The sequence below is a fragment of the Castor canadensis genome, chromosome 12 (genome assembly GCF_047511655.1).
Source record: "Castor canadensis chromosome 12, mCasCan1.hap1v2, whole genome shotgun sequence".
In the NCBI taxonomy this organism is placed as follows: domain Eukaryota; kingdom Metazoa; phylum Chordata; class Mammalia; order Rodentia; family Castoridae; genus Castor; species Castor canadensis.
The window spans coordinates 123,427,066-123,445,354 of NC_133397.1; the positions used below are offsets into that span (position 1 = coordinate 123,427,066).

General features: G+C 38.6%; 1 protein-coding gene across 3 annotated transcripts in view; it reads right to left on the reverse strand.

Moving 5' to 3' along the window:
- Slc35a3 (solute carrier family 35 member A3) overlaps window positions 1-18,289 on the reverse strand; it is a 42,458-nt gene that overhangs the window by 14,627 nt on the left and 9,542 nt on the right. For all 3 annotated transcript variants that reach the window (XR_012439974.1, XM_020153787.2, XM_020153790.2), the window contains exons 2-4: window positions 7,762-7,966; window positions 4,301-4,455; window positions 4,099-4,221 (exon numbers count right to left, since the gene is read on the reverse strand). Coding sequence is in view for 2 of the 3 variants with exons in the window: in XM_020153787.2 (XP_020009376.2) it covers window positions 4,099-4,221; window positions 4,301-4,455; window positions 7,762-7,966 (483 nt within the window). In the remaining variant the exon portion in view is untranslated. The remainder of the gene's footprint in view (window positions 1-4,098; window positions 4,222-4,300; window positions 4,456-7,761; window positions 7,967-18,289) is intronic.

An 18,289-nucleotide genomic window follows, 5' to 3' on the forward strand; every position in this document is an offset into this window, starting at 1 on the left:
TTCCATCCATTCCCTCTGCTGCTCAGCCAAAGCACAAGCAGGTGGACAGAGATCCACTGACCACGCATAATAAAGGAAGCTGTGAGGAAGGGACTCCAAACACTGCCAGGGACAGCCCATGAGAACATGAAGGAAAATTCTGAATCCAGAGAAAGGAAGCATGTTGGAAGTGTAAGCAAGGTACCAGGCATGGTTCTCACTAAAAGGCAGCAGACACAGCCAGCCAATGCCCAGTGATTTTCTTCCTCATGTAGTTCATTCCCGATTCCTGTTCTACTAGCTGGACTTTTATTCTTTTGGCGGTACCAGGGTTTGAACTCAGAGCTTCACACTTGCTAAGTAGGTGGTTCTACCACTTGAGCCACACCTCCAGCAGCTGGACTTCTTAAAGCCACTTTCCTTGTGAAACTATATTTTTCGTCACTATTATGCATTAAATAACTTTAATAACAAAATTGTTTGTTTCCTATTCAGCTTGCCCTCACTGTGGCACCAACAATGTTATATTGATTACCAATTCCCTGACTCTTGAAACCATTTTTTGTTGTTCCATTCCTCCCATTCTTTAGGCTGCACTACTCAGCAGACTTTTTTGTGAGGATAGAAATGTGTATCTTTGCACATACGGATGATGGCTACTCCTAGACTGTGTTAATGTGACTGTGGAAATGAAATCCTAAGTCTAAACAGCCACATGTGGCTTGCAGCTGTCTGACAGCTGTATGCACAGTTTCTACTCAGCCCTTAGCTGCAGAGCTGATTCATAGAGGCACTGACATCTTCCAAACTGAGTCCAAGATTTCAACTGCTATAATTCAGAAACTTGCTACTTCCCTAAAGCCAATGTGACTAAAATATATGTTTCTTTCTCTAAAACAAGCGCATTTTTTAAAATTTATTTTTATTTTGCCATACTAGTCATTTGAACTCAGGGCCCACACTGAGCTTTACCACTTGAGCCACAGCCCCAATCCTTTTTCCTTTGTTTTTCAGAGATGGTCTCAAGCTTTTGCCTAGGCCAGCCTCAGACTGCAACCCTCTGACACCTGTGTAGCTGGGATTACAAGCATGAACCACCACATCCACTTATTCTTTCAGATAGAATCTCACTGTCTTCTTCCCTGGTGCTGGACTAAAACTGCAGTCCTCCCAAGTAGCTGAATTACAGGCACGAGCCACACACTGAGCCCAAACATACCCTCTTGATGCCTTTATTTCTTTAAAAAAAAAAAAAATGCCACCAAAAAACTTGCCTTTATTCTCGTTAGTTTCAAACTCATATTGATTTGATTCTCCCCTTATACAACTATTTGGTGTGTGTGGGTGTGTGTGAGTGTGCTAGGCAAACTTTTTCCAGTGAGCTACATCTCAGGCCTCAAGTCAATAACTGCATCACCACTCTGGGATATTCCAATAGCAGTTACTTACTGGACACTTAGCTCCCTGTCATGCTAACTGCCTTCTGCTCCTGAAAGCTTTCTCCTCACCACTGGGCCCTGCACACATACAAGACACCCCTACCACCAATTATGCCACTGTCCCTTCCAAAGGCAGTGAAGTCCTACAGCTCAAAGAGGTTGAGCCTGAGCTCCTAGCCCAATACTGCCATATGTAATTTGGCACCCATTTGTGTTTGGTCATTTCATCTTGCACAACATCTTCTGCCATCCTTCATTCCAAGCAAGCACTGCCATTCCTCACCCTGCCTGATGCTAAGGCACAGCTGCATTTTTTAGACCCTCTTCTTGGCGTGGCAAGACCTAGACTCTGAACCTGTTTACACAGTGTGCATGTCAAACACGCACATTCATAAGTCTCTACCACTCAACTTAAGTAAGCTACTAGCAGTCAACATCCGTGTTTCACTGCTCTGCACTTCCAGGACCTAATAAGCAGGATTCAGACATAGCTCAGGATCAGGAAAAAGTAAATGACAGCTGATTTTACATAATCAGTACAGATTGCTTCTGGAACTGAAACCCAAACAGTGGAAGAAGTTTTAAGGAACTTTATTTCTGGCTCTGTCACTACAAGATTTGTGACCGTGAGCAATTTAATTAACTTGTCTGGGAACTTCAATTATTCTTCTCCAAGTCAGACAGAATATTTACTTTAAACAGGTATTACATAAGGTAATACAGGACAGGCACCAAGTGTGTGCCTGGCATATAAATAGTGAAGAAAGTATTATCTTTCAAAACCTAATTTAAATACAACTTTGTCCCTGAAGCTTTCCTAGAAGTGATCTATACCTACACAGCATAAGAATCACTTGACAGCAAATAATGTAAAATCAAATGCTGTTTGTGTTTCCTGAACTGAAGCTGGGTTTAAATCTTGCTGATTAGGAACTTGAAATGCAAGGAAGCAAAACATGACTACTGTTTTCTTGTAACTTTCTAGCAAGGCTAATTGTAGTAGTAAAGACAGACATCTACATAAACATTTGACATGTATACTATGGGAAATATAAGTACCAAATACTACTGCAGCAGAAAGGAAGGCATAAAGGTTCAGCCTGGAGTGTATGGAAGACACACTGTAGATTTAACACCTTAATTCACTCTTTTAGAAGAAAGAAGGAAGGGTAGGGGTGTAACTCAGTAGAGAACTGGCCTAGCATGTATAAGGCTCTGGGTTCAATCCACAGCATCACCAAAAAAAAAAGAAAGCAAGACAAGTAGATTTAGCCAAGCAAATAAAGGGGACAAGTCATTGTATACACGGGAGACAGAATAAATAAATGTACAAAATAGCATGTACAAGCAGCTTAATCATAGAAACCCAGAATGCGACCTTGAAAAGCAGAAATGAATCTGAGGTTGAAGGTGTTTCATGGAAGGTCCACTTTGACATGAAAACAGTGTTCCTGAAATTTCAGTTGTTTGGCCATCTTCATGGTTTCTGTCAAACCCATTCTCCATTTGAATTATTAATCACTTAATATTTCAATTTAAAATATCTCACCTTCTTAAAAAACTGTTTTTGGTTTTTTGAGGCAAGGCCTTGCCACATAGCCCAGGTTGGCCTTGATCTCACTATGTAGCCAAGACTGGTCTTGAATTTTCAACTCTCCTTGCCTCTGACTCCATAGGGCAGGGATTACGAGCCTGCACCACCACTTTGTAAAACTTAATAACTACTTTAGGTCATCCTAAGCAGTTTCTACAAAAAGTAAGAGTTTGATATGCCAGTTATGGTTTTATAATACCCATTTAAAATAATCGTTAAAATATTTATTCAAGGACTGGGAACGTAGCTCAGTATTAAGTGTGTACCCAGCAAATACAACACCCTGGGTTCAATCCCCAGTACCACAAAAATAAATAAATAAATAAAGGATTGAAGTCCAGGCCAGCCCAAGTAAAACTGTAAGCCCTAACTCAAAAATAACCAGAGTGAAAGGGTTAAAGGTATAGCTCAAGCAGTAGTGTGCCTGCCTTGCAAACACAAAGCCCTGGGTTCAAACTCCATACTGACAAATAACAGTATAATCCTCCAAAAAGGATGAGATCCTCATAAATAAGAACATAAAATAAGAGAAGTAACAAGTCTATAAGCAACACCAATCAAAACACAGTATCAGGAAGAGGATTCCATTAAGGAAACCAGTAAGGAATCACTAGAAAGATAGAATTACAAATGTTCCACATAGCCGATAAAATTTTACAAATTTTATTCCCTGACTAGATTGTTCATTTCTTTTCTTTTTTCTCTGGGTGTGGTGGCTCACGCCTGTAATCTCAGCACTTGGGAGTCAGAGGCAGGAACAGCAGAAGTTTCAAGGTCAGCCTGGATTACATAACAAGACCTTCTCAAAAAAAGATATTTTTTTTTGTATGTCGCACATGTTACACAAAGTACATTACACCGCAGCCCAATTTTTTATTTTTTTAAGTAAAAAAGTTTTATTTTTATTTATTTATTTGTACCATTTACAGCTTCAATATAGTATCCTGCATGAAGTAAATCTTCAAAAAATATCTATCAGCATTTCTTTGCTTTAACAAGAATACAACCATATTTTCCAGGCAAAATAAACAAGTTTTTGAAATGTGATAAAAATCAAAGGTATACTTATCTCAAATAGTTAGTTACCTGTACAAAAGCAACTCCTGTCATCAGAATTACCAGGGAGAGCCACTGGTACACGCCCAGCTTCTTACTAAGCATAGACACAGAAAATAATGCTGTTGTGAGAATTTTCAACTGATATGTGACCTAAAAAAGAAAACAGTGATGTTATTAATGCTTGTCTCTTTCTTGGTTAGAGGGACTATTACAAATGAATTTTAAGTACCTGATAAGTAGCTGCATCTAGATTTGACAGTGCCACATAGAGTAAATTGTTCTGAAGAGTATATATCCCAGATGGAATAGCGAGTTTGAGGGTTTCCATAGGTTTGTTCAGGATTTCATCATGGAGTACTCGATTCAGTGCTCTCAGACTACACTCTAGAGTGAATGAAAATGGGGAAATCAGTAATTAAGTAACTGAATAAATTGCAAATCCTATAGTTCCAGGCCTCAGTTTTCTCACCTGTAAAAAAAGAAACTAAGCTACATGTAAAGATATTTGTAGGTCCAAAATATACCTTTTGGTGCTAATTTCTTAAATGTAAAATGTTACAAGGAAACATATTAAAGACGAGCATTACCCTTCTATTCCTTTACTCTAATATGTAACCAAACTAATTATGTAAATACAAATATGCACACACATATACATGCACATTTATGATAACCAAAAGCTCACAGTATTTATTTTCAACCAAGTATGCTACCTTTATTATAATAACAGTATAAACATTTGTATTCTGTGTATTCCTTTTATCACCAACCATCCATGCTAATTATAACTGGGAAGAAATTAATCATGGAAGAAGGTTAATCAGTTAGGGAGTGGGGTCAGCTACAAAAAGGGAAAGCCCAATTATCATTAGATCAACTTGTCTCACATAGCAGGAGACCAGACCTAAAGCTCCTACAAGAGCTCGGGGACCCAGGCCTCCTCTTACTATGAAGATAAGAGATAGCTTTTGACCTTCACATTTTTGATCCATGAATAGGAAAACAACAGCCTTACAGGTATCTTTCTCTATTTTTTTGGTGGTTTGAACTCAGGGCAGGCGCTCTACCACTTGAGCCACTTGCCAGCCCTTTTTTGGTGTTTGGGTTTTTTTTTTTTTTTTTTTTGAGATGGGGGTATCTCAAACTATATGCCAGGGGCTAGCTTTGAACCGAAATCCTGAGCTCTGCCTCCTGAGTACCTAGGGTACAGATATGAGCCATCGGCACCTGGCACCTTACAGGTTATCTTTTGTGTTGACTGACCTAGAACTATGTTGCATAACTACCCCTAGCTTCAGGAGAGCTGGAAAATCAAGTCTGTTCCTTTATTTCCTCCACATTTGAGGTAGAATATGGGAAAGGGATTGTGGAAATGAACTTTGAGCTGGCCAATCTATATTGCTAACCACAACAAATGATAAATGTCTGAAGAACTTTAAGACATATACAAACCCTCAAGAGAGAAAAAAAATCTGAAGAACTCTACCACTTCACCAACAATGACACTTGGTAGTTGGTTTTCTCTCCTAATATGAAACAAAAAAACTCTGATCATGAAAATTCTGAAATGAAGAAAATTTAAAGATTGCTACCTGATTCTCACCCTCTCCTCACCCCAAGTCAAAAAATTGTTAACCAAAAAGTAACTTTTTTCTTAGTTTCATCAGAAAAAAAGTAAAATATTTGCTTATTTTGTAATTTTAAATTGAAATTTTAAACAATTAATGCTATCACATTTTTTTTTCACCAGTGCTTTAGAAAAGGCTTCGTTCTACCAAATTCCATGCCAATTACTGGTATTGTTGAGACTTTTTACTTTTTGTCGACCTGAGCCTGTAAAATGTGCCTTGGTGGCTGTGATTCCCGGGCTGCTGGTGAGCCTGATGTGCTGGGTGGGTTTCCCCCACCACCGAGCTCACCTGGCCCTTAGCATCCTCTCATGGAGGGATTAGCCAGCCAGGCCTGCTCTGCTGGGAGCTGCCACCTTTCCTGTTGACTTCTGACTTCTCCTTACTGAGATGTAGGAGCTCTTCGGAACTCTGAAGACCAGTTATTGATGGTTATATGTGATAAAATATCCTCTCTCAAAATGTGGCTTGTCTGCTCACTTGCTTTGACATTGGTATTTTTCATTTTAATATATCCCACAAAATTACCTATCTTTCCCTTTGTAGCATATTTTGCTTTGAAAATTGAGTTTGAAATCATTCATAGTAGCAATGCCACAGTTGTTTTTAAATGCCAATCTTCTATCGACTTGGAATTTATTTTTGTGCACAGCATGTCTATTTGTGCTTCAGCGCCACAATGCAACTGCTCGGGTTAAGCTATCTTTGGCTCTGCCATGTTAAATGCAGTGGGTACTTCCATTCATCTGGATCTCAGCAGCACACTTGTCAATTTCCTGTTCTACTTTCATGATTTTCTTTCTGCTGGGCTCTGCAGCTGCTATGGAAAAGTTGACAGTTAGCAGATGACCCAGCAATTCCACCCTGAACACACACAGAAGAAACGCAGGCAGAGACTCAAGTTCTTGTGTAACCACTTCAGCACTGTTCATTGCTCACTCCAGCGCCACTCACAACTGCCAAAAGGAGGGAACAACCTAAGAACCCACAACACATGAACAAGGAAACAAAATGGAACACATTTGTACACTGAAGTTTTTATCAATAAAAAGAAATAAAGTCTGATAGATACTCTACCATGGATAAACCTTGAAAACATTACACTAAATGCAATGAGCCAGACATAAAAGGACAACAGGTAAATGACTGCACTTATATATCTAAAATAAGCAACATCACAGAGAAAGTAAACTATGAGTGACTGGGGGCTGGAGGTAGAGGTGAATAATTACAGAGTTTCTGTTTGGGGAGATGAAAAAGTTTTGGAAACGGTGGTACTTATACAACAACACAAACATAATTAATGTCAAAAACTTGTATACAAAACATCATTAAAATGACAAATTTTGAGTTTTGTATATATGCATTGCTACAGTTTTAAAAAACTTAAAGCCAGGTATGGTTGCACAAACTGAGAAGGCTGAGCCAGAAGGATCACAAGTTCCAGGCTCCCTGGGCTACACAGAAAGACCTTGTCTCAAAACCCAAGATAATGACGTACTCTAGAATCATCGAGCTGCAAAACTGACAGGGATGCATACATGTTTTTAAGAGGGTGAGTAGGGGTAGGGATGCACCTCAAGGTACAGCATGTGCTTGGCTTCTTTTTCTAGCACCAAAGAGAGCAACAAAAATGTGTAGGTTGGATGGTTCATGAATTACATCTCTATGAAACTTTTAAAAACCTGTATCAAATGAGTCACTACTAGATTAATCGATGTAGCAAATAAGTCTTTAGTAAAAAATTATTATGGACCCCCCCACTCCAAAGTTCTAACAGTCACAGAATTTACTCTTAATCTCAAATTATTACACTGTAAATGCAAGAAACTATGATTTATGCTTGGCTTTGATCAGAGATAAATCATGATATAGATTAGAATAAAATGGCATTGTCAGAATACTAAAACTGTCTTAATAAAATTTTAAAATATTGAAATGTTCTTAATACTAGGGCAATTAAATAATGCAAGAATTCAAATGTATAGTTCCTATTATATTTACATATCTATAAATTAAATTACTTACAATAATTAAAAAAACAAAACCCCTAGATACCTACTACTGTCTCTGTAGACTAACAAGATGCAGGCCATTATCTTCAAAAGCTCAGCCACAACCACTGCTGTGGAAGACAGATAACGAGGACCCTCCTCTTTTAAAGTCCTAGAGTAACGCATGGTTAGGACCAAACTGGTAGTCTGAAAGACCAAAATCCCCAAGGAAAGGTATTTTAGGTTGGCAGACATTGTTTTATCTTCATTTGCCTGAAAAACAAAACAAACAGGGAAATAAATAAAATTACAAAATCCAGAAACTAATATCCAATCAAAGACATCTGGTTCCAGATGGATGGACTAAGCATTCTATTCTTCCTTCTAATTGGACCACACACAGAAAGTAACCACCAGAAGGCTCTGGAAGGTGAAGAAACAGGCAAACTGGCTAGAGACTATGGGTTTCCAGAGACACCCAGCAATGAAATCCTTTATTTTTATTTATTTTTTTGCCACCTGTACATTCCACACGGGGTGCTAAGGTAGCTCACAGCCTGCAACTGCCAACAAGTGCAGAGCAATCACAGCAAATAGAGCCCTACTTTCTCTAACCAAAAGAATAAGGGCAGCAGTCCTACGGAGCAGAACTCTTCCAAAGGATGACTGTAATCTGTGGGACACGGCCTTGTTTGCCGTCTCTACCCTGAACCAAGGACAGGAAAGGTGGCAACCCTTCCCCCTCCCAACAGTGTGCAGGGACAGAGAATATGGAGCAGAGTGCAGTTGACTAGTTATGCCCTATACAGTGTGAGCACCTGCACAGGCAGTGCCCTTCCTCCTCCCCAGTGGAACCAGGGTCTCAAATACTCAAAGTGTCCGGGATACAGCCCAAAATGAGTATCTCACACCAAAAAAACAATAAAAATCTCAACTTGAATGTATAACAGCAATCAGCAGATAACAATACAGAAATGACCCAGATGGTAGAATTACTAAGAATTTCAGAGAAGCTATCATAAAAATGCAGCAACAAGCAATTATAAGCACTCTTGAACTAATTTTAGACTCCCAGAGGATGAAATAAGTAATACAGCAGTTCTCTTATACCCTTTACACAAATGCAAAGCATTTATATTTTACCTAAAATAATTATCAGTATTACTCCAAGAGACTCACTTTATTTTTTATTTACTTATTTTGATGGTACTGGAATTCATGCCTCTTGCATGCTAGACTTACAGTCTAGCACTGAGTTACAATCCTAGTACCAAGAGACTAACTCAAATATAAAGACTCACATGGGTAGAAAAGTAAACAGACTAAACTGAGACAGTAGTTCAAGCTATTTGGGAGGCTGAGGCAGGAGGATGAGTTGAGCCCAGGAGTTCAAGACAAACCTGGTCAACACAGCCAGAGTCAACCTCAATACAAGAAGGAAGAAGGAAGGGAGGGAAGGAAGAAAAGAAGAAAGTAGAGAGGGGAGAGAGAGAGAAAGGAAGGAGAGAAGAAGGGAGGGATGGGAGGAAGGAAGGAGTAAGGGAGAGAACGAGGGGAGAAGAACGAAAAAGATACCATAAGAAAAATAGGAAAAAAATTGGAGTGACTATATTAATACCAGGCAGAACAGATTACATAAGAATTATTTCTGGTATCAAAGGGTATTTCATAATGATAAAAGGGTCAATACTTCAAGAATTTATAACCACTATAAATGTATATGTGTCTAATAACATAGCTTCATAATATAAAACAAAAACAGAAAAGTAAATCCAATCATAGCTAGAGATTTTAAACCTACTTTTCTCAATAAACAGCACAGATAGATAAAAATAAACAAGTAAACATACTGATAAGGATACAGAGGATCTGAACAATGCTATCAGCCACCATAACTGGTAGACATGGAGATGGCTCCATCCAGACCTTTCTTTAAGGAAAGACTTAAAGCAGAGTATGTGGTTGGCCAATGGCTTTCCCAACCAACATCACATACATCCTTTACCTCATGTGGATCTAAAGATTGAATTCAATCCCAAACAAAATCCCTATAGCTTTTTTCTGATAGAAACTAGAAAGCTGTCTGGGTGCCAGTGGCTCACGCCTGCAATCCTAGCTACTCAAAAGGCAGAGATCAGGAGGATTGCAGTTCAAGGCCAGCCTAGGCAAATGGTCTGTGAGACCCTATCTTGAAAAAACCCTTCACAAATATGGGCTGGTGGAGTGGCTCAAGGTGAAGGCCTGAGTTCAAGCCCCAGTACCACCAAAAAAAAAAAAAAAAAAAAAAAAAACCTAAAAAGCTCATTTTATTTTTTGGTTTTGAGACAGGATCTTGCTGCGCAAGCTCATCTCAAACTCATGAGCTCAAGTGATCCTCCCACCTCAGCCTCCTAAGTATCTGGAACTGCAGGTATGTGCCACTAAATCTCATGAGAGCTGACGTTAAGAAGGAGAGAAAGTGCTGAGCTTCCAGACCTACTGTAAGGCTATGAAAAGCCTGATACTGACGTAAGGACAAAAGTAAAGGTCAGTGGAATAGAATACAGTCCAGAATTAAACTCACAGATCCTACTTGGTGCAACTACTGTAAGTACCTTGTACTGGGTGACTAACAAACAACAGAAATTTATTTCTCAGAGCTCCAGTCTATGGCCATACCACCCTGAATGCACCTGATCTCGTCAGAGTTCTGTAAGCCGAAAGCCCAAGATCACAATGCCAGCATGACCAGGTGCTGGTGTGGTCTCTTTGCTAGGTTTGCAAATGGCTATCTACTCATTATATACTCACATGATGAACAGAGTTGTATAAAGGCATTTATCCCACTCATGAGGGCACCATTCTTATGTCCTAATTATCTCACAAAGGCCATACTTCCAAATATCATCTCATTGGTTAGAATTTCAACATATGAATTTGGAGGAGAGGGCAAGAATATTCAGTCTATTACACCATATGTATGTGGTCAGATGACTTTTCATTGTATGAATTTTTAGGGGTTTTTTTGGCAGTACGGTGGGGCTTGAATTCAGGGCCTTCACCTTGAGCCACTCCACCAGCCCTGTGTGTGTGTGTGTGTGTGTGTGTGTGTGTGTGTGTGTGTGTGTGTGTGTGAGAGAGAGAGAGAGAGAGAGAGAGAGAGAGGTTTTTTTGAGATAAATTCTCTTGGACATTTCCCCCAGGCTGGCTCTGAACCTCGATCCTCCTGATCTCATCCTGTAGCTAGGATTATAGGTGTGAGGGCTGTTGGTTTGTTTTTGAAGCAGGGTCTTCCTGTGTAGCCCAGGCCAGTCTCAAACTCATGATCCTCCTGCCTCAGCCTCCAAAATGCTGGGATCACAGACCTGTGCTATGGCCAGATGGCTTCTGACAAAAGTAGCAAACAAAATAACAGTCTTTTTGACAAATAGTTCTGGAACAATGTGATGTATTTTTGGTTTTTTTTTTTTCAACTGAACCTTGCTGGGCACCAGTGGCTCACACCTGTAATCCTAGCTACTCGGGAGGCATAGACCAAGAGAATCAGGATTCGAAGCCACCCTGGGCAAACAGTTTGTAAGACCCTATCTCAAAAATACCCAACTGGGATTACAAACCAGAGGCACCACGCCTGGCTCTAGAATAACTAACTTGAAAAAGCTGATGGCTACCAAGTAAGTATTAGAGAAGATTTAGAGCAAACAGAACTCTTAAGTTGCTAATGGGAATGTAAAGTGGTACAACCACTTTGAAAAGTTGCTAGTTACTGCAAGTGGTACAAGCGCCTTCCTTTCAAGCACAAAGCCCTAAATTCAAACCCTAGCACTGCTCCCCCAAGACCCCGCAAAAAAAGTTGCTAGTTACTTTTTTAAAACAGCAACAACATAATCTTTTCATTTGCTCTGGCAATTCTTCTTAGATGTAGTCAAAAAATTTGAAAAGATCTGTCCACACAAACAATTGTACGTGAACATTCATAGAGCTTTATGGTAACAGCTGGAAATGAAATGACTTAAAAGTCTGTTGGTAGATCCATTATGGACAATACTGTGGCATATCCAGACAATGGTGGACTACTCACCAATTAAAAAAGAACAAAACGCCAATACACACTAAAATACCAAAAATGTCAAAAATTAAGACAGAAAAGTATATGCTTTATAATTCCATTTAGATAAAATTTCAGAAACAGCAACACTAATCTATAGTAAGAGATACAAAGTCAAGGTTGCTCACAGCAAGTGCTGGGGTTGAGGGCTGACTGCAAGGCACAGCAAGGAATTTTTGATGGTGAAGGAAATATTCTGTGTAGTGCCTATATGACTTAAAATGGGGTATTTTATTGCATACAAATTAAAACTCAATAAAGTAGATTTTATACTTGTCTTTGTTTTTTCTTGGTACTCGGGTGTGAACTCAGGGTCTTGCATTTGCTAGGCAGACACACTGACACCTGAACCCCGCCCCCAGCCCCATAAAGTTGACTTTAATAATTAAAGCTTGAGGGCATGCTAAATAGCAGCATTCCTCACCAGGCTTTCCTCCTAGCTCTGGTCTGGCTCTCATGGCTCTGGACTAATGCCAAGGACATTCTGTCACTGTGTTCTTCACCCCAACTATCTTTTCCGTGATTCCATCTTCCACGGCAAATTCTTTAAATGTGAACTATGTTTATAGTGTATCTCATTAGAACTCTCAGTCAAGCTACCATTTATGGTTCTAGAGATATGGTCATTTGTCCTAATTGCTGTAATGTTATATAACTTGTTTAAACAAATTAAACAATCATTATTTAGTGCCTGCATTGACCCAAGTACCATGGTTACAGAGAAACTACTCTCGAAGGCAAAAGTTCAGCTTATGAAATTTGGCAAGTCCCCCCCTTGACTGAATATGCCCCAAGCACAAGCAACAATCAATGTCACACTATAAATATAAGGATGATTTTTTAATGGTAAAATATTCAAGTTCACAACTAAATACACACAAATAGTCAGGTGCCAGTGGCTCACACCTGTAATCCTAGTTACTCAAGGGGGAGAAAGCTGGAGAATTGTGGTTTGAAGCCAGCCTGAGCAAACAGTTCCCAAGACCCTATCCCAAAAAGAAAACCCATCACAAAAAAAGTGTTGCTAAAGTGGCCCAAGGTGTAAGCCCTGAGCTCAAATGCCAGTACTGCAAAAAAAAAAAAAAACACACATACAAATATAAATATATATATGTATATATACATATATTATTGGAAAATCATCTTAAGCATTTCACTTGCATTTCAGAGACAAAAATTAAACACCCATAGGAAAGAAAAAACAGACTTCTTTATTAACCATCTCTCTTCTGGAGACCTACAATAGCAAAAGAATCCTAATGTGAAATAAAATCACCACATTTAGAGGTGGAGCATGCCTCAGCAATCATCTAATTTAACCTCCTCATTTTAAAAGTGAGGAGAACAGTGAACAGCGAAGTTAGATGGCTAGCTGCAGATCACATGCCTCGTAACTAGAAATAAAGCTCATGCCGGGAAATATCAGCTTCCCTGGCTCATAGTACATTCCTGTAAATCCCAGGACATCCTGGTGCCCTTACCTCTAGATAGAGGGCGCACGTTACCAACAACTACTTTTGGCACAGGTGCTTAATTCTGCTGGAAAATGTCAAGCCACAGTTTCAACTCTGGTCAAGGAAGTCTTTTGTTTTTTCTGTGCTACCAAGATCATAATGTACCTGTTTTAAAGGCAATGTTCTAAGTTCTTTGCAAATGAAAATCTAAAGGTTAGATTGTAAGCCAAGGTGTACTTTCACAATTTTCTGTTCCATCTCCAAACATACATGACACCCATGCACACTCAAGGATAGTGCAGGACTTACTGGAGCTTTTTGTGTCTTACAATGTATTTTTAACAAGTTGGAAAATGCATACAAATAAATGATGTGTATCATATTACTTACAAAGAATTACAACTTATTATTCTGCCAAAAAGCAGAATAAATTCAAAATGAAAATCATCAAAATACCAGTATTTGAAACATTATACAAATACATAGTTTGGTTTTGGAACACAATATACATAAAACTAAGTATTACGTTTAGTTACTTAACACAAAAAAAGCACAACAAATCATTAAATACAAATTGACCAAAACAAAAATTATAGTCTGTTTCTATAATTTATAAAGTTTAAAATTACTTCTTTATTTGAATGTCAAATATTTTCCCATCAAAACTGAAAATAAACTTAAAATAATTTCAGTGTAAGATTTAATTTCAAGCAGGCATAGTGGTACATACTCATAATCCAGCCCTCAGGAGGATGAGGCAGGAAGTTCCCAAATTCCAGGATAGCCTGGGCTACACAGTGAGACCCTGTCTCAAATAAGAAAGAAAATAAATAAAAAGATTAAATTTCACTCCCTGCTATGTTTTTTTTTTCCTATAGAACCTAAGGCTCGTTTTTCAGGTGTTGCCAATTATCCAATTTCCAGATTATTCTTTGTTTCAGAAAAATAGTCAAGAAGAAATGGTGCTGGGTTCTTTTACATATGTAGCCTCATTTGATTTGCTATCATAAATCTTATGATTTATGATTTACTATAAAAACAGTCATCAGGCTGGGAGTATAACTCAAGAGGAAGAGTTCTTGCCTAGCCTGTGCAAGACCCAGATTTAATAGTTAGCACTACAACTACCAACAAATAGTCAAAAGATTACTGACTGCGTTCCTTTAAGGAGTCTGATTACTAAGCGCCCTACCCCATCTGGGGCTTTCAGATCCATTGAGAGTGGGGTGATGCTTAGACTCCCACTTTTACCTTAACAACTCAGAATTTAAAAATGCACTCTTCCTAATTACTAGGAAAATATGACTTCTTTCTGATGGGTTTTCTTTGGGTGTTCTGTTCTCCACGATAGCTTTTATACTTTACTTTAAAAGTAGTTTTTTCATGAGAAATTACAATAAAGTTACATTAATAAAATTTTGAACTACCCAAAGACATTCAATGACACTTTGGTATGGTTTTTGTTAATAATGTTCTGTTCAGTTTTTTGGAAATTCCTAAAGCCCCAAGACCTTAGCAGCACAAGGAGAATAAAGTACCTAAACTATGTCATATTCTTGCCAGAACAATTTCGGCAACTCTGGGGCTTTCTCACTTCAGTTAAACAGAAAATAAAGTCCTCCTGCCTAGCGTGCATCCAGCCCTAGACTGGATCCACATTTTCCTAAAATACATTTTTTGTTGAGGGGAAAAATGAATTACAATACAATAAGGTACCAAAAATATGACGTACATCCATAATTTCACTACAGAAAATTAACAAGGATCAATCATATCATATGTTTATCTTTCCTTTTTTAAGCAATAAAAGATGACAACCAATGTCAAAGTGCTTTAATCCACAACTCCAACTCTTATTCTTTGACCCTCCCTTCCCAGAAGAATGTATTATCACTAGTTTGGAATATATAATTCTAGACTACTTTTATTCTTTTTTATTTTTACTTTTTTTTTTTTTTGGCAGTGGGGCTTGAACTCAGGGCCTCACACTTGCTAGCCAGGCGCTCTTACTGCGGAGCCACTCTACCAGTCCTGTTTTCAAGATAGGGTCTTTCAAACTATTTGCTTGGTCTGGCTTCAAACCATGATCCTCCCAATCTCAGCCTCCCAAGTAACTAGGATTACAGGCATGAGCCTCCAGCACCTGGTTTAGAATCTATAATATAAATATATTTAATATGCTAATTATATGTGCCTCATTTTCATCAAAGTAGTTCCCAAGATCCTTGCCTTGTCAGCTAATTCTAAGCTGCTTTAAATGTTTCCCAAAAAAATATGACCTACTGGTGGTATAGGTCAATGGTAGAACCCTTGCTTAGCATGCTTGAGGCCCTGGGTTTGATCCCCAGCATCACAAAAATAAAACAAAACCAACAAAGAAAAACACCACACACATGTACATATATACATATCTATACACCACACATTACATAATGTTTATGTATCATTAATGCATACTAATAATTACCAACTCCCCAAGTTAATCAGGATTATGGAGAAGTTAGTTTGTATATGCTACCATTAATTGCATTACAGATTCACACTAAGCTCTGAAATATTCAAAACCATCACATACTATCTATCTCTGTTCATCTTTTCAACAGAACACATCCTTGTGGAAAAATGTGAAAATGAGTATGGCTAGACTTACTTCCAGTGGCCTACTGATGCACAGTCAGTACAATCTTTAGGTCTGTGCATGAAGCCTATCAGTCTACTGAAAAGACTCTGTGTTTGGCTGCTATAAGTCTCCAGCCATCAAAACTAAAAAAATTAAATGTTTAAAACTGTAATAAAGTCAGGCATGGCAGTATAAACCTGTAATCCCAGCACTCAGGGAGGCTGAGACAGGAGGATCTTGAGTTCAAGGCCAGCCTGGACTATACAGCAAGTTACTATCTCAAAAAAATAAAATAAAATAAAAACTTTAACAAAACTCATATACAGGGGCTGGCAGAGTTGCTCAAGTGGTAGAGCGCCTGCCTAGCAAACGTAATGCCCTGAGTTCAAACCCCAGTACCACCAAAAAAAAGTGAAACTCATATACATTTTAAAAGCTACTAAGATACGCTATGTGAATAGAATTTCCTCTGATTGTAAAAACAAAAGGTTAAAATAAATACCTAAATCACTATTTTGAGAGTAACTCGTATTTGCATTTCTCGAGACACTAACTCTGAAATATACTCCATTAGTACCAGCAGTCTACTAGGTGTTAATGGTGTCACGAGTCTGTACAAAAACACAAGCCAGCCGAGGTTACATCACATGTTCAAGGTTAATCTTGACTACACAGCAAAATTCTGTGTCAAAAGAAAATCAAAAAAAACCAAGTCATAAATGCTAAGCAAACAGAAGTTCAGAAACAACTACAGGGTAAAACAAAGCCTGCTCAGGTTTTTTTCCAAGGAAATACAAACAGAAATGATAAGCTCAGTTGCAATTTTTCTTCATTATCTTCCGTGATGCCAAAACATTAAAACCTAGAACACGTATTACGCTAATTAATGACAAAATTCACCATAACTGATTTTATTTCTGATACTGGAATTTATAAAGTTCTTTTCCAACTACCTCAGAAGTAAACCTAGTACTAAAAAAAGTAATGATACTCATTCTTAAAATACATAATATCTTGTAAAAAATACAAAAATAAAACATTTTTATATAAGTAAAAGAAATGAGAAAGTAATTCACGCTATTGATATAACCAATTTTGATTCTATAATAGAAATAATAACTTACACTAAACTAGTTCACTCCTAAGCGCTTGAGAAAAGCAAAATCTTAACCGGGTGCCAGTGGCTCACTCCTGTGATCCTAGCCACTTAGGAGGCAGCGATCAGGAGGATCACGGTTCCAAGCCAACCTGGGCAAATAGTTTGAGAAGCCCCATCTTCAACAATACCCAACGGAAAACAGAACTGGTAGAGTTGCTCAAGTAGTATAGTGCCTGCCCAGCAAGCATGAAGCCCTAAATTCAAGCAACAGTACTGCCAAAAAAAAAAGCAAAATCTTGCTCAATGACACTGGTTTTTTGGCTTGTTTTTGCAGTACTGGAGGTGGAACCCAGGGGCTCTACAGCTGCGCCCCATCCCAGGCCCTGCTGCCTCCCAGTTCCAATTGCATTATTACATTCTCAGTGAACAATGCTTCACTGTTCTTTCTTTCTTTTCTTCCTCAAGGTTTCTTGTTACATAAGTCAACATGAACCGTGTGCAAGCTACTGTGCTCTCAATTTTTAACGTGTTTTTTCACAGACTGCAGAATTTCCATTACTACATCCAAGTAAAATCAAAAGTATTCAAATAGTTCAACTATACAAATATAAAACCTATTTGCATTCCAGTTTTTAGATTAAAAAACTGTTTGGTATTATTGTACTCTACATCCGTTAGTGATTTAAGAAACAAGCTGACCTAGTATGTACAGCTCTAAGATCCCTTTCGAATGCTGATGCCATGTGACGATGTACTCCTTCCCACCTTCCTATGTGATATTCTGCTCATTTTCTGCTATGGTCATTTCCCATCACCAAAGACAGGATTTATAAGCTGGAGACTAATGTAAAAGCCAGGTGGGGGTAGGTATGGTAGTGTACATCTGTAATCCCAGCTACTCATGAGAAAGAGATTAGGAGGATCTCGGATCAAACCAGCCAGGCAAAAAAGTTACTGAGAACCCCATCTCAACCAACAAGCTGGCCCCACTCCTGTAATCCCAGCTATTCAGAAGGTATAGATAGGAAGAGCATGGTCTGAGACCGGCTTTTGGCAAAAAAACAAAAACAAAAACTGAAGACCCTATCTGAAAAATAAGCTAAAGCAAAAAGGACTGGGTGTGTGGCTAAAGTGGTATAGTGGTTACCTAGCAAGCATGAGGCTATGAATTCAAACCTAGCATTGCACACACAAACTCATGCAGGGCCAACAGGCACTACCCATTTTGACAGATTCAGGACTAAGGCGACTGGAAAAGCAAACAATTCTACACCACACAGCTCTCCAGAGGCAGCCAGGCTTAAATGCTTAAGACACTCCATACTGGTGCATGGTA